General features: G+C 33.0%; 1 protein-coding gene across 1 annotated transcript in view; it reads right to left on the bottom strand.

Moving 5' to 3' along the window:
* The window catches only part of LOC125055806 (retinaldehyde-binding protein 1), a 32,042-nt gene that overhangs the window by 10,056 nt on the left and 8,557 nt on the right, over nucleotides 1–13,429 (bottom strand). The window contains exons 3-4 of the mRNA XM_047658423.1: nucleotides 8,118–8,274; nucleotides 4,015–4,157 (exon numbers count right to left, since the gene is read on the bottom strand). Coding sequence (XP_047514379.1) covers nucleotides 4,015–4,157; nucleotides 8,118–8,274 — 300 coding nt within the window. The remainder of the gene's footprint in view (nucleotides 1–4,014; nucleotides 4,158–8,117; nucleotides 8,275–13,429) is intronic.

The raw sequence follows: 13,429 nt of genomic DNA, 5'->3' as shown, positions 1-13,429 counted from the left end.
AAACGAAACTTCTAACTTTAAAACCTTTCTTGAGTAGCTTTAACTAATTATAGGAAGCTAAGTTTTTTTTTATTTAAACAACATTTAAGACAATCATTTCACAGAAAAAAAACTGCAAAATACCTACAACAAAAAAAGATAGCAATTTTTGAAACCTCGCTGGCAGAAAACATTCAAAAAACACAAAAAAAATGATAACTCGAAAACTACAAAAAAATCGCGGAACATACATGGGGTATTTTCGTATGCTCGGTGCTAGGTGTGAGGAATCTAAAAAAAATTATTGACGTCACTAGTTTTGGACCAACCTATAACATGTATGTGTGTATGTACACAATACTGTGCTAAGTTTTTCAAGTGTACAATAAAGAATAAATATTTTTAATTGCAATTACTAACGTACATTAATAAAATACCTACTTTTTACTTGTATCTATTGTTATCAAAATTAAATTATAAGTTCTTGACTTGACCACGACTATGTGACCCCCTCCTGGCGCCAAAGCTGGATCCGCCCTTGATTGTATTAGTATTAACGATCAAAATTATTTTTGGTTGGTTCAAAAACATCTTTAAAATTAAAATAATTTTTTTAAGTATTAGATACAAACCCGTTACCTCCGTAACATTTTGTTTAAAATGTACTATTAACGTGTTAATAAAAATTAATAACCTTAATTATATGATCACCTTTCAACTTCACTCAAGGAATAGAACAATATTTTTTTTATATGACTTTTGACGCAAACGCATTTCATTACCTGCTATAAATAAAACGCCCAACTATAGTCGAAAGTTATATAATGCCAAATATTACATAAGTAAGGCACAGTTACAATGATTAATTGCAAAGATCTCGTAATATGATATTTTGAAACTAGATACTAAATTGCTTAATAATCACTTAATCCAATTTTTGATTACTGAATAATTTTATATGAAACGTGTATTTATTATTCTTTAGAAAAGTGTTTTAAAAAAAGAATATTTTAGTATTAAATAAAAAATAAATCTGTTTATCTCAGCCTCAGATAGAGTAGCTTTTTCATGATTTTTTTTTTGCGGGACACGTGTGATTTTCGTGTCTTAGACTTTGTTTCCTGACTATAGGTTTAGAGTAAAGTAATTTTCACAAATAAAAATCTATAGCTAGGTTTCGAATACAGGACCTCAGAGTTGGGCGCGCATAGTCATAGCTAAAAACAGTAAATAGTCTATGAAAAAGTACTAAACAAAGGAATATTTACAAGAACAACATTGTATACTCAATGTTTTACCTATACAATAGTATTTACTGTAACAATATATAATCGCTAATGACCAGACAACACGTGTATTGTCTATATTTAGTACATTGATGAATACGTCTTAACATAAGGCCATGCCAAAAGAAGTAGACACGTCAGAATACATATATTATGTAGATGGCGTCTCTATCATTGTAATAGATTCATTAATGGCCCGAATGATATGAACTTATAATAGGTACTTAGATATGTTCGGCTAATTTAGAGTCGTACCAGTCATGCCCGTGACTCAGGTAAATTCGGAAAAGTGTCTAGAAGAAATATAACCTCTATCTAGAACAGTGTTTCCCAACATGGGGCCCACGCCCGATGGGGGGGGGGAGCAATTTGATTGTTTAGGGGCTATTAAAAAAAAATTTACTGATCCCGGCAAACATCTTGAACAAATGTCCTTGGTTACGCAGGAGCGATGTTTAGGTGTCACTGAGAGAGGGGTGGCGGGAGAGTGACGTGTCGATCGCGTGATTGGTGAATCAGTTGACGTTTGTGTCCCGCGCAAACTTTCTCCACTCCCTTGTTTAATGTTCAAGATGTTTGCCGGTATTGTACTTACTGTGTTTCGTTAACAATTTCCTAGTGATTTCTTCTAACCTATCATTGAGGTTTCTTATTTTTTAATATAAAAGAATATTTTTGTCATAAGGGGGCATAGGAGTTTTAGAAAGACAAATGTGGGCATGGTACCGATCTAGGCCGTATCGTACCTTAGTATTTATATGAGGTTTCCACCAATCGTAGTCATTTATTCTAGTAGTATCAGTTCAAAAGGAGATATTATTTTCGAAGGTGTCGTTTCCAACTTTCATCAGCTCCGTCAAAATACAGTGCATTGCTAAATACATGTGCAACGCAAACAATTGTTCGAACTGATTTGGACGTTAAGACATTGTAATAAAGTATAACATTAATTAACAAGTGTGTATTGGCAAACTTTAAGCAATGGAGTGACTTTCTTATATACGTAATTAAGAGTTTATTGACTTCGTTTAATAAATACCTATTACTGTGATGACATTACTCGTTAAATAATGGTATAAAGGTACCGATAAAATACTCCTTAATTATTTTTAATAAGAAAAAAAATAGGCGTTAAATGTCTAAGCTCAATAATCATTACATTCATGGTCATATTATTTAAGTTTTAATTCTTTCTCTCTTAGTAACAAAGCGTAAAAGAGTGGCGGAGAGTTTAATGCCAGTTCTTCTCTTCCGTTCTACGCCCTTGATTTGAGAACTGGCAGTAAGTGTAAAATTAGAAGCATTGTATATTTCTTGACGTTTATGAACGTGTACATTGTGTTACTATATGAATAATGATTTTTGATTTTGTAATCACAATTTGTAAGAAAGAGACGTGTTCTCTACTTAATACATTTCAATTAGATATTAAGTTTCTATGAACAGAGACTATGAATTGTATTTGGACTTGCAATTTTTTTAACCGACCTTGTAAAACTGGAATAATTTGTATGTTTTTATCATAAAAAACGAGCGCATTTCAAAGCAATACGAATCAGCTGCTACCCGACACACCTAGATCTTTCCTATTTTTCAGGATGTTTACCTTCACTTACCACAAAGAAAAATTTTATAGCCGGGGTTCAAAAGCACGATACACGCCATACTTTTTTATTATAAACAAAAAAATTTTTTATAAGTAAATTGAAACTTTTTTCGCGTGATAAATTATGTTAATTTTATACATTATTTAATATTCTGCGCTCCACGTTTAGTGACGTGTACAGTGTAATAACAAGGTTGTATTCATAACAAATAATAGGCTAAGCCTACATTCAACTAACTAGAAATCGTATAAAATATGACTGTTTATCAAAGTTACACTTATTTTATTTTGTTTATGCTCTCAAACATAAAAAATTATGTTAAAATGAGGACAATAAAACACTTATGAAAATATGAATAATGGTTTTAAACAATGTGGTGTAGCTGTTTTGGAAAATAAAGAATCCTTTTTTAACTTTTGTTTTTTATAATACTGCTGGTATTTAATGTACCTTTGTTCGAATTAAAAATTATTATTATTGCCAATACTAAGTCATTGAGTTTAAGCTTGAAAATTGACATCAATGTAGTACTAATTCATTAATAAATGTATCCTTAAGGCAGTATTTAGTGGCAGAAGGATTTCTTAAATTTCTTCAAATACCATTCATCAAATACTTAACCAAGTACCAAGGTGTTAGCAAGTGTTTACAAACATGAAAGTCTAAAGGAATTTTCCATTTATAATAAACCAATGTATATAACATGTCTGCCCGGAATTAAAAATTACTTAAGCAATCCCTTACCCCTTAAAGGAATGGACGGGCTTTGGTATGGGATGCTACTTGTGTGGACACGTAAGCCCCGTCTCACCTCCCCCGGACAAACACAAAAGCTAGCGCGGCCGCATAGCAGGCGGAAAATAATAAACTTTGGTTTTGTTCTCTTTGGAGTAGAGACTCTTAGATTAGGCCGTGGAGTTCAAGTGCACAGGCGTTAATTAAAGTATTAGGTTGGTGACTGGTAGATAGTACCGGTGACCCTAGAGCTGGTGCTTTCGGCGCACAACAAATAACTACTTTTTTTTCTATTGTTCCATTTTAGGGTTGCCTGGAAGAAATCGCCTGTTAGCGATAAGGCCGCCCGTTGCCTAATAACTTATGTAACCTACTTACTTTAAACAACTTCATTTTAAAATACATACCTGAGTCCAGCCCATATTGTGGAAGTCCATGATGACGACGGTGCCTCGAACTTGAGTCTCTGGTTCTAACATCGCGGCTTCGTGGATTAAGTAAAACAGCCTGAAGAGCTGGTCCGCCGTCACCTTCTTCGGGTCCCAGGTGGCTATAAAATATTGGTAACTTCAAAAACTATTTTTTATGAGTCCAAAAAGACATATATAATATAAATTAATCAATGTTACACGATGCATATTAAAATATATGTGGCCTAAGCGAACCTTTTTCCTGAGGTCAATAATAACGGCTCCAATAAAATTTTCTTTCAATATGCACAATTAGTCCTACAGTGAAGAAAAGCATTGTGAGGAAAGTGGCTTGTCTAAAACCCAAAATCAACATGTATCGGCTGATCACCTACTTGTTTATAAAATAAAAATGATGGAAGAAACGGATCTGAGGACAGGACTCTTTAGGGTTGTAGCGCCTATGATTATTATGGTTACACCTCGTGCTTAAACTATATCCAATTTTAATAATGTTACTACTATAATATAAAAAATATCCATAAAAGTTCTCAATACCGTCAGGTAATACGTTATTCAAATGTCTTAATTGCTTGTTTAATAGTATGTAACATAAACGATGTTTTGTACAAAGCAATAATTATAAACATAACTAATTTTGTAAATATTTTCCTAAGTTATTGTTGCTAAGTGTGGAATAATTATAAAACAATGGTAAATACAATTTAATAGCTACATTAAAGCCATAAAATTTATTGACACTTAAGGAGTCTAATGTACATTATGTGCAAAGTTCATTATTAGTTGATAGCGGTGATAATTCGTCATATGTTGTAACTATCAGCGCAACGCCGTAACTTCCAAGTTCCAATCCCGACTTTGGTGTACAATATTGATGTAGTTCTCTCAATATCCGTAGCGCTAACGTCGAAATTTTGACATCCCGATACTCAATCGCAATTGGAAGCTATTAGTATAAGATCCCGCTATACAACGACCTTCACCGAGATGCTTATTTAATGAAACTTATTTTATATTTAATTTAATATGTCAATAAATATAATCCATATGGGTTGCCTAGCAAATTTCAGTCCAGAGTATGTTTAATTAATATTTAAAAAAAATTTTTTTTTTTATAATTTGCATGTAGTAAATTTTTTGAACTTTTTTCAATCAATATTTTTAATCAGGGTAGTATTATATATGTATCACTATAACCTTCTTTTATACTAAAGATGTATATATACTTTAGTGTCACATAAAAAATATACACATAAATAATTAATTGATTAAAAACAACCTAACTTTTGCATATTCTATGGGCTTCATACTTTCGATTGGTATAGAATTTATCTAATAATCATACCAGTGAAATGTTTAAAAAAATATTTTTTTTTTTAAATTAATTAAAAATACTCTGGACTGAAATTTGCTAGGCAACCCATATGGATTATATTTATTGACATATTAAATTATATATAAAATAAGTTTCATTAAATAAGCATCTCGGTGAAGGTCGTTGTATAGCGGGATCTTAGACCATATAGAGTACCGGGGCAGTTAATACGTATAGAAAATATCAACAGATTTTTTTATAAAACAGGGAGCCGGGCAGAAGGCTCACCTGACGTTATGTGACGCACATGGACGCTCTCAATGCAAGAGGGCGTGTGCATTGCGGGCTTTTTAAGAATTGGTACTCTCTTTTGTTGAAAGAAACTCGAAATGGCACGGAAATACTTCAGTGGGTAGCTGGTTCCACATAGTGGTGGTGCGGCGTAAACTGTCTTAAGGATAGGGAGAGCTGGTGCACTGAGGCGCGCCGGCCCGTCATGACAATTAGTTACGTAAAATATTAAATTAATGTAATTTTATAATTTTTTTTTCTGAAAATGGATTAGGTACTTGGCTTGCGATAAAATGTTATATCGTGTAAATTTACATGTTCTATATACATTTTCGTCATAAAATGAATTCAAAGAGCCAAAAATTGACTATGTTTGGATTTTTTTTTCTATCGAGCGAAGTTATTTATCGTGTATCGATCTTTCAAAATGGATACATAAACTACTCAACTTCACCATATATTTTTTCCATTCGCCCTACTTCAAGAAACGATGACGAAAAATGGAAAGAAACAATGTACTTTTTTGAAATTTGGCGACCAGATAGGTCCTTAAATAACGGTCAGTTGTGGAACGACGGACTTCGAGGTGATACGGGTAGTATTTCGTATTCTGCCTCGACGTCCGTGGTCGAAAGTATAATATAAAGAGATTTAATTTACTTGATGGAAGCGTTATTTTAGGAGTTAAAAATATACTTTACGTTTTATTTAAACTCCAGATTTGTTTTTTTTTATATAACTTTTGGGGTAATATTCAGAAACGAGCGCTAAGTCTGACTTCGATACGTCAATATTGAATTTTGAGATATGGGAGTCATAATTCGTTGTGTCTCGTTTCTGAATCACGTTATTGATATTAGCATACAAAAACAATGCATGTAGCAATCCGGTTTAAACGTTTTATTTCCAAGAACTACTGGTAATTGGTAACATCACTAATATAAAGCTAGCCTGCCCCTCTACATAAGTGTCACACGCTCCACATATTCTATTTCGTTAAACGGTGAGTTGTCGAACGCTGAGTCGATTCAATTGTACGATGGATTTCGAACTTTGTCTCTGGTTTTGTTAGCAAACGTCATTATTTTTAATTTGACATTTTGACAGTAAAGTCCGCTATGGATTCCTAAACCGATATCAATCAAATTTGCACACCGTGTGTAGTTTGATTCAACTTAAAAGATAGGATAGCTTACATCTCAATTTATACCCGCAATATTATTTTATTGCAAAATATTTATTTATTATTTGATAGTCACAATTCTAACAGATGGCGCTGTGTTGAAAGTACCAACGTTTCATATAAGCTACAATTTAATGGCATAACCACCAAAAAAGCATGGTGGTCCCCATGACTGGTGTTCTCCTACCGTTTCCCTTGAATAGTTTGCTACTATGTAATATAACAAAAACCTTAGCCACAACAACGCTTGGCCGGTCTGCAAGTTTAAAATATAATATAATGATTTAAGGTTGCAAAAATATAATACATTTTATAAAATTTCCATTGATTAAAATAAATATTTCGCTTGACAATTTGCTGTTTTGTTACGCATTTCGCACGCCTGTACATTTGTGTAATATTGTGAAAGTAAATATCGCCTATGTAATTTAATGTAGTATTCTAATGGTATACTATACAAGTATAGATTGCAGTATATAGTCTAGAATGTGTAAAACTGGTAGACAAATCATGGTCACGAACACGGCTTTTAGATTTTTCTAAGAAATTCAAAGCGTGAAGTTGGCGTCCCTGCCTTAGATATCAGGAATTTGCGCTTGACCTTACGACAGAGGTCTTGTCGGACCCATCAAAAGGGAATAAAGGATGCACACACACTTGTGCACTATATCTCTTACATAACCAGTCATTGGGAGCCGCAGTGGATAATCAGAATGGAGATCTACTTTATAACATTTTATTGATAAAGCGTACCTACGTAATTTTTAATATGTGGTAATTACGTATTTAAATCTCATTGGTCTAGTGGTTAGTACCCCTGACTGCGAATCCATGGGTCCCGGGTTCGATCCCCGGCTGAGACGAACATCGATGTGATGAGCATTTGGTGTTGTGCTTAGGTCTTGGGTGTTTAAATATGTATTTATATCTATCTATAATATGTATGTATATCCGTTGCCTAGTAACCATAACACAAGCTTCACCAGCTTAGCATGGGACTCGGTCAATTGGTGTGAATTGTCTTTGAAAAAAAAAAAATTATAATGCGTCATATGATTATATATAGACTATTATCATATGTCTGTAGACGATACGTCGAGCAGTGCAGTGTTTGAATTTCGACTGTTCCATACAAATAATCTTTCTACTAAATTTATGCGAATATAGACAAGAAGATGTTGTCTATGAAAATTGAAATGACCGAAAGAAACGGATGCATTCAAGATAGAGTCGTAGCAAATGGATTATTATTTATACTTCTGTGGACGATATCATCATTGATTAACTTACCTCCAACATTGACAACTAGAACTCTCCTTCCTTTGTGGTCACGTCCCTTCAGCACGTTCACAACTTTGTGTTCTAAGAATGATTGCATTTCGTGTTCAGGTAGTAACCCGTCCAGTAGAGACGCATTTTCTTTTCTAAATTCAGCTACACGCCGCATCTAAAAAAGAAAAATATTTAACACAATGCCTTAAATTTCCTTTTAAGTAGATTTAAATTAAGTACGTATGATTGTAAATTTATGTTTGCAAAGAATGGTGCAGTTGGCCTAGTGGCTTCAGGGTACGACTCTCATCTGTAAGGTCGTAGGTTTTGTAATAGGCAGTACGTGATCAGCTGATTGGCTATTAAAATGATCACGAAACAGATACTGAGGCCCAGACCTAAAAGGCTGTAGCGCCACTGGTTCTTTCTTAAGCTACAAAATTTTGTTCACATAAGTATTTTTTTAATATAAAATAGATATTTCGAATCAGCCATAAAAGCCAACTACTGCACATGCATACGATGCTTTGGCGGCCCTTGATGGGTATACTCTGTTTTAAATATCTGAAGGTCATTACCTAGACATGACGTTCTATTTACCTACATTAGTAAATAGAACGTCATATACCTATCATACTTTATATTTGCTAATATAGTATCTTATAAGAGGAAATTGCAACATTTTTATCTTAAGTATTAAATTCATGTTAACAAACACGATCATTATCAAAATTATACCTTGTTATATCCACCGGTTACTGTCGTAACTAGATATAATTTACTAAAGTTGGGCATTTAAGAAATCATCTAGGTCCCAGAGCTGTACTGAAATTCTATGAAGTTATATGTACGAGATTTTTATCCGCGTTTTTAACGTCTAAAACTCGTCTTAAACATTACAATTAGATTTTTCATATAGGTTTTGTTGGACAAAATGCTTATATTAATACGACGTGAATGGTCCCAACGAATATATATATCTTATAGACTTTGTGTACGAGAATAGAAATAGCAGGACAGATAGTGGCGAAATTGTAAATGTATAAAATACGACTAAATGCTGTTCCAAACTTACCCTCTTATTTATGAAAACTTAATCAGTCAGTTGCACCGCTTTAAAGCAATGTTTTATCTCTTTCTCTCAAATATTTGGATATTTTATTAAAACCTAAGCATAACAATCAAATATACAATATTTACAATTTTCTCAACATACGTAATAATAATAAAAAGAAAATTAAAACAAATTTAAAAAGTTTGGTCTCTATGGCAGTGTACCTTTAACGCTGGAAGCATTTCCTTGCTGTGTTGCAATACTCACAAATTGTATTTACGATTCGATGAAAAGATACTGATCCAGTACTTTAGACAAATAATTAAACGAACTTAAAATGAATAAAGCTACTTTTAGAAAATATAAAGAGTAGTTCAGATTGGACAACAGTATCTTAAATAACGACATATTATATGTTATTGTACACTCGCAATTCAATCTTGTTATCATAATAATCTTCAGTTTACATTCATTTGCAAAACATTAAGCCCCTCATTTCCTTGTTAGTTTCATCATAAAAAAACAATCGTAACTCAATAGTTTTATTGTTAAAGAATAAAAACGTTGCGTACTTTCAAATATACGTTCAATTTATTAAAGAACGGCATAGACAAAACAGAAATGTCAAAAACGAATTTTGTTAGAAAGCTCATAGCCCGTACGGGACTCGACTACGACGATAATGGACGCTCCATGTAGCTAATTAAAACCCATCCACGGTTATCATTATTTTTATGATTATTTAATCGAACCTTTGGAATATACGCCATCTGCATTAACCAGTTCACAGAGTCGGTGGAATAATTGCAGAGATAATAAACTATTACAATGTACTAAAATAACTTCAAAAAGGGTGCGTGTACTTATGTACGCGCGTAAGAAGTTATACTTCTTTGGCATTATTAAAAATAGTTTTTGATTGTATGCAACTAATTAATGACAATTAAATAATCAAAGACTGGAAAAGGAGTCATTATCGTCAATAAAGTTCAGTTTACATTTGAAAAATTAACTAAATAAATATTTATTATTATTTTCTTACATTAAGTGTAACAAATAAATTCTATTATTATTCGAATGTTGTTTTTAAATTATGTCCGATGCCGTAGCATCTTCCGTGGGCAACTTCATTCTGTTAATTCTGTGTCACGATGCGCGCGCATCTTAAAATTTCACTCTCATTAATTTTTCATAACGCGCCTAAAGAAGTATAACTTCAAAATTCTATCCTTTCAGTTGGTTTTCTAATTTACACCTACCTATTAAATAGTACAAATCTAACAGCCTTTTAGTCTTTGTATTATACTATATAAAATAACTAGCTATAGGTACATTCTTGCAACAAAGTATTTGGTTTATCACAATTGTTTCAATAAGGTACAGTTACAGTTTTAATCAGACGAACAACACGTATTTGTTTACAAGGTTAATGATTAGTTTCATACGTACGATGCGCAATTCATGCTTGTAATTTATAATTTTCAATTCGAAATTTTAAAAAATATGACGTTGGGGTTTCAAAAACAATTTATTTAACGTAAAAACTGAAATTCTTGTTAATGTTATATATAATAACTATACTAGTAATTAAAAACATTTGCGGTATAGTCTATGTTTTACTATGTAGTTCCATCTAGGCGTCAATCACAAATTTCTCCTATGTTTAATCGACTTCAAAACAAGGTATGTGGTAAGGAGATGTGTCGTTGTTTTTTCAAATAGACGCCCCAAATGTTATAATTACAGTGAATTCGCATCATAAAATTTATTAAGAAAATTTTGACTGACATTTTGCAGGATGCGTTGGACTTTGGTATGGGATACTACTTGTGAGGACACGTTAGCCCCGTCTCTCTCTCTCTCTCTCTCGGACAAGCACATAAGCTGGCGTAGCCGCAGAGCAGGCGGAAAATAATAAACGGCTCAAATATAAGAGTCTTTCTTTCAAGTTTGATTTTGTTTCCTTTGGAGTAGAGGCTCTTGGGCCGTGGGGTGCAAGTGCACAGGTGCTAAATAAAGGTTTAAGTTTGCTGGTAGTAGAGCTGGTGCTTTCCTCGCTTGACGAATAAGTATCGCAATACAGCGAGGAAATGTTGCCAGCGGTAAAGGTACACTGCCACAGGGGCCAAACTTTTTAAATTTGGTTTATAATTATAAATAAATATTTTAAATTATTATTATTCCTATGTAGGTTAAGAATATTGTTAATACTGTATATTTGGGTGCTGGAAATAAAAAAAAATTGTTTTTCGCAATGCAAAATAAACGTAAATATGTTTTTATCGTGAAACATTTTTGGATTCGACCCGAACCTTATCGCATTGAATAACACGTTAGGTCAAGCATTTTGCTTAACAACAACGCAATACAATGGACAGTACTACATAATAAAGAGTATTGTATCAAAAAGACTGGCTTAATTGTGTTAGCTATTGCTCAAACAATCACCGTCTGATTGCAAGAAGTCAACACGTACTCTTCAACTGGGCTTACACAACCTCTATTAAATATAATTACAGGTCGCTTATATCTAGAACGCCAAACTACTTTTGAGATCAGTAAAACCTTCATGCCGATAGTATTATGCTGCTGATCTGTGGAACACAAATACGTTTTTTTAGTAGGTATTAGCAAAGCAAAGCTTTTTTAATCTTCTAATTCAAGTCTGTTTAAATATTAAATTACTTAGCATATCACTTATTCTCAGAAAATGTCTGAATATTTTAAAACAGTAACATTAAGTCGTATCACATATTCATGATTCAAGAGCAGTGATATCCTAGCCTCTCATTCCTGAGGTTGTAGGTTCGGACCCCGGCTGTGTACCAATGTACTTACTGTGTGCGCATTTAATTCGACGGCGTGTGTCGGGCACAAAAGACTGAATACATGCCAATTAAAAAAAAAAATCTCACGAAAAACGAGAATTTGACGCCCAACCTAAAACGTCCACCACACACCAGACGTCAATCAGTGACTATCATTCACTCAAGCAATAAAGGATTAATATATTTTGCTTGCAATTGTGGAAAACTATGTGATATGAAATTTGTTAATATTTAATTTCATTAAAGTCGATACAGACATATGTGAACACAAAGCTACGTACAAAACATAATTTTAAATGTTTTCATGTACAAGTTCAAACACTAGAACAATAAACATATAATCTTTGTTCGCGTTTTATCGAGATAAATAAAAACAAAGGAGTATTTGCTTTTAAAAAATATTTGCAAGCGGTTTTATCATTGTATGATTTCGAAAGATTTATCCTCATTCCCTGCTTTCATGATAAAAGAGTTCGTGATTTTTATCAATTTCTATCAGTAAAGGATAGATTTTGTCTAACGTGACGTATGATTCTAGGCTGTTCCATTAGCCATTTAGGACTGGCTGCTACCGACGATAAACAAGTGTCCGTCTGCGAAGCGAACCCAGGAGCTCCAAAGACAAATGTATGCTAACCAATAACCCTTGGAGGCGGGTGTAAAATTACGTAGTCAAAATTAGTCCGGTAGACGCGTATTCCAATCATGTTTTACGACGTGTATAAAATACAGCCATTAATCTATGTTATGTTGCAATATATGCAGGCAAATAAACTTATAAGTGCTAATTGTAAAGGTTAAAACATATTAAACCTTGACACAGACTAACAACACACTATTATTTTTTGTCGATTTGAGGTGATTTATCGTGAGGGAACAAATCATCGCATCTTGTTTGATATTTAAATTGTTCTGTAAATATTGAGTTTTTTAACACTTGTATAGGCCAGACTAAGGCGATCGCGTGTTTGGTTCTCAACCAATAGCTGCTTTGAGATGATGAAAGCACGGAAGGCAGGTAACCTGTTTGCATAATATATATATCTAATATATAAATTCTCGTGTCACAATGTTCGTTCCCATACTCCTCCGAAACGGCTAAACCGATTCTTATGAAATTTTTTAATTTTTATGCATATTCAGTAAGGCTGAAAATCGGCTACTATCTATCTTTCAAACCAGGATAAGGGGACCATCCCAAACATTTCTTATTATTTTTTCGATATTTTTTTTGTTTTAATTTTTTATGATACATCATACATACAACCCTTAATTTTCATCCCTCTACGATCAACCCCTATTTTTTATTTGTATATTTAAAACTATTGAATTGAAGAACCTAAAAAAAATTCATTCCGAAAAGACTGAACAGTCTCTGGGGTAGCATAGCAAAATGTTCCTTCTAAAAAGGTAGGCTAAGTAAAATCACATTTAAGAGAAACGAAGTT

Source organism: Pieris napi, chromosome 14 (genome assembly GCF_905475465.1).
Source record: "Pieris napi chromosome 14, ilPieNapi1.2, whole genome shotgun sequence".
NCBI classification, from domain to species: domain Eukaryota; kingdom Metazoa; phylum Arthropoda; class Insecta; order Lepidoptera; family Pieridae; genus Pieris; species Pieris napi.
The sequence above is the reverse complement of the archived record's forward strand: the minus strand, read 5'-3'. Positions and strand labels throughout refer to the sequence as shown.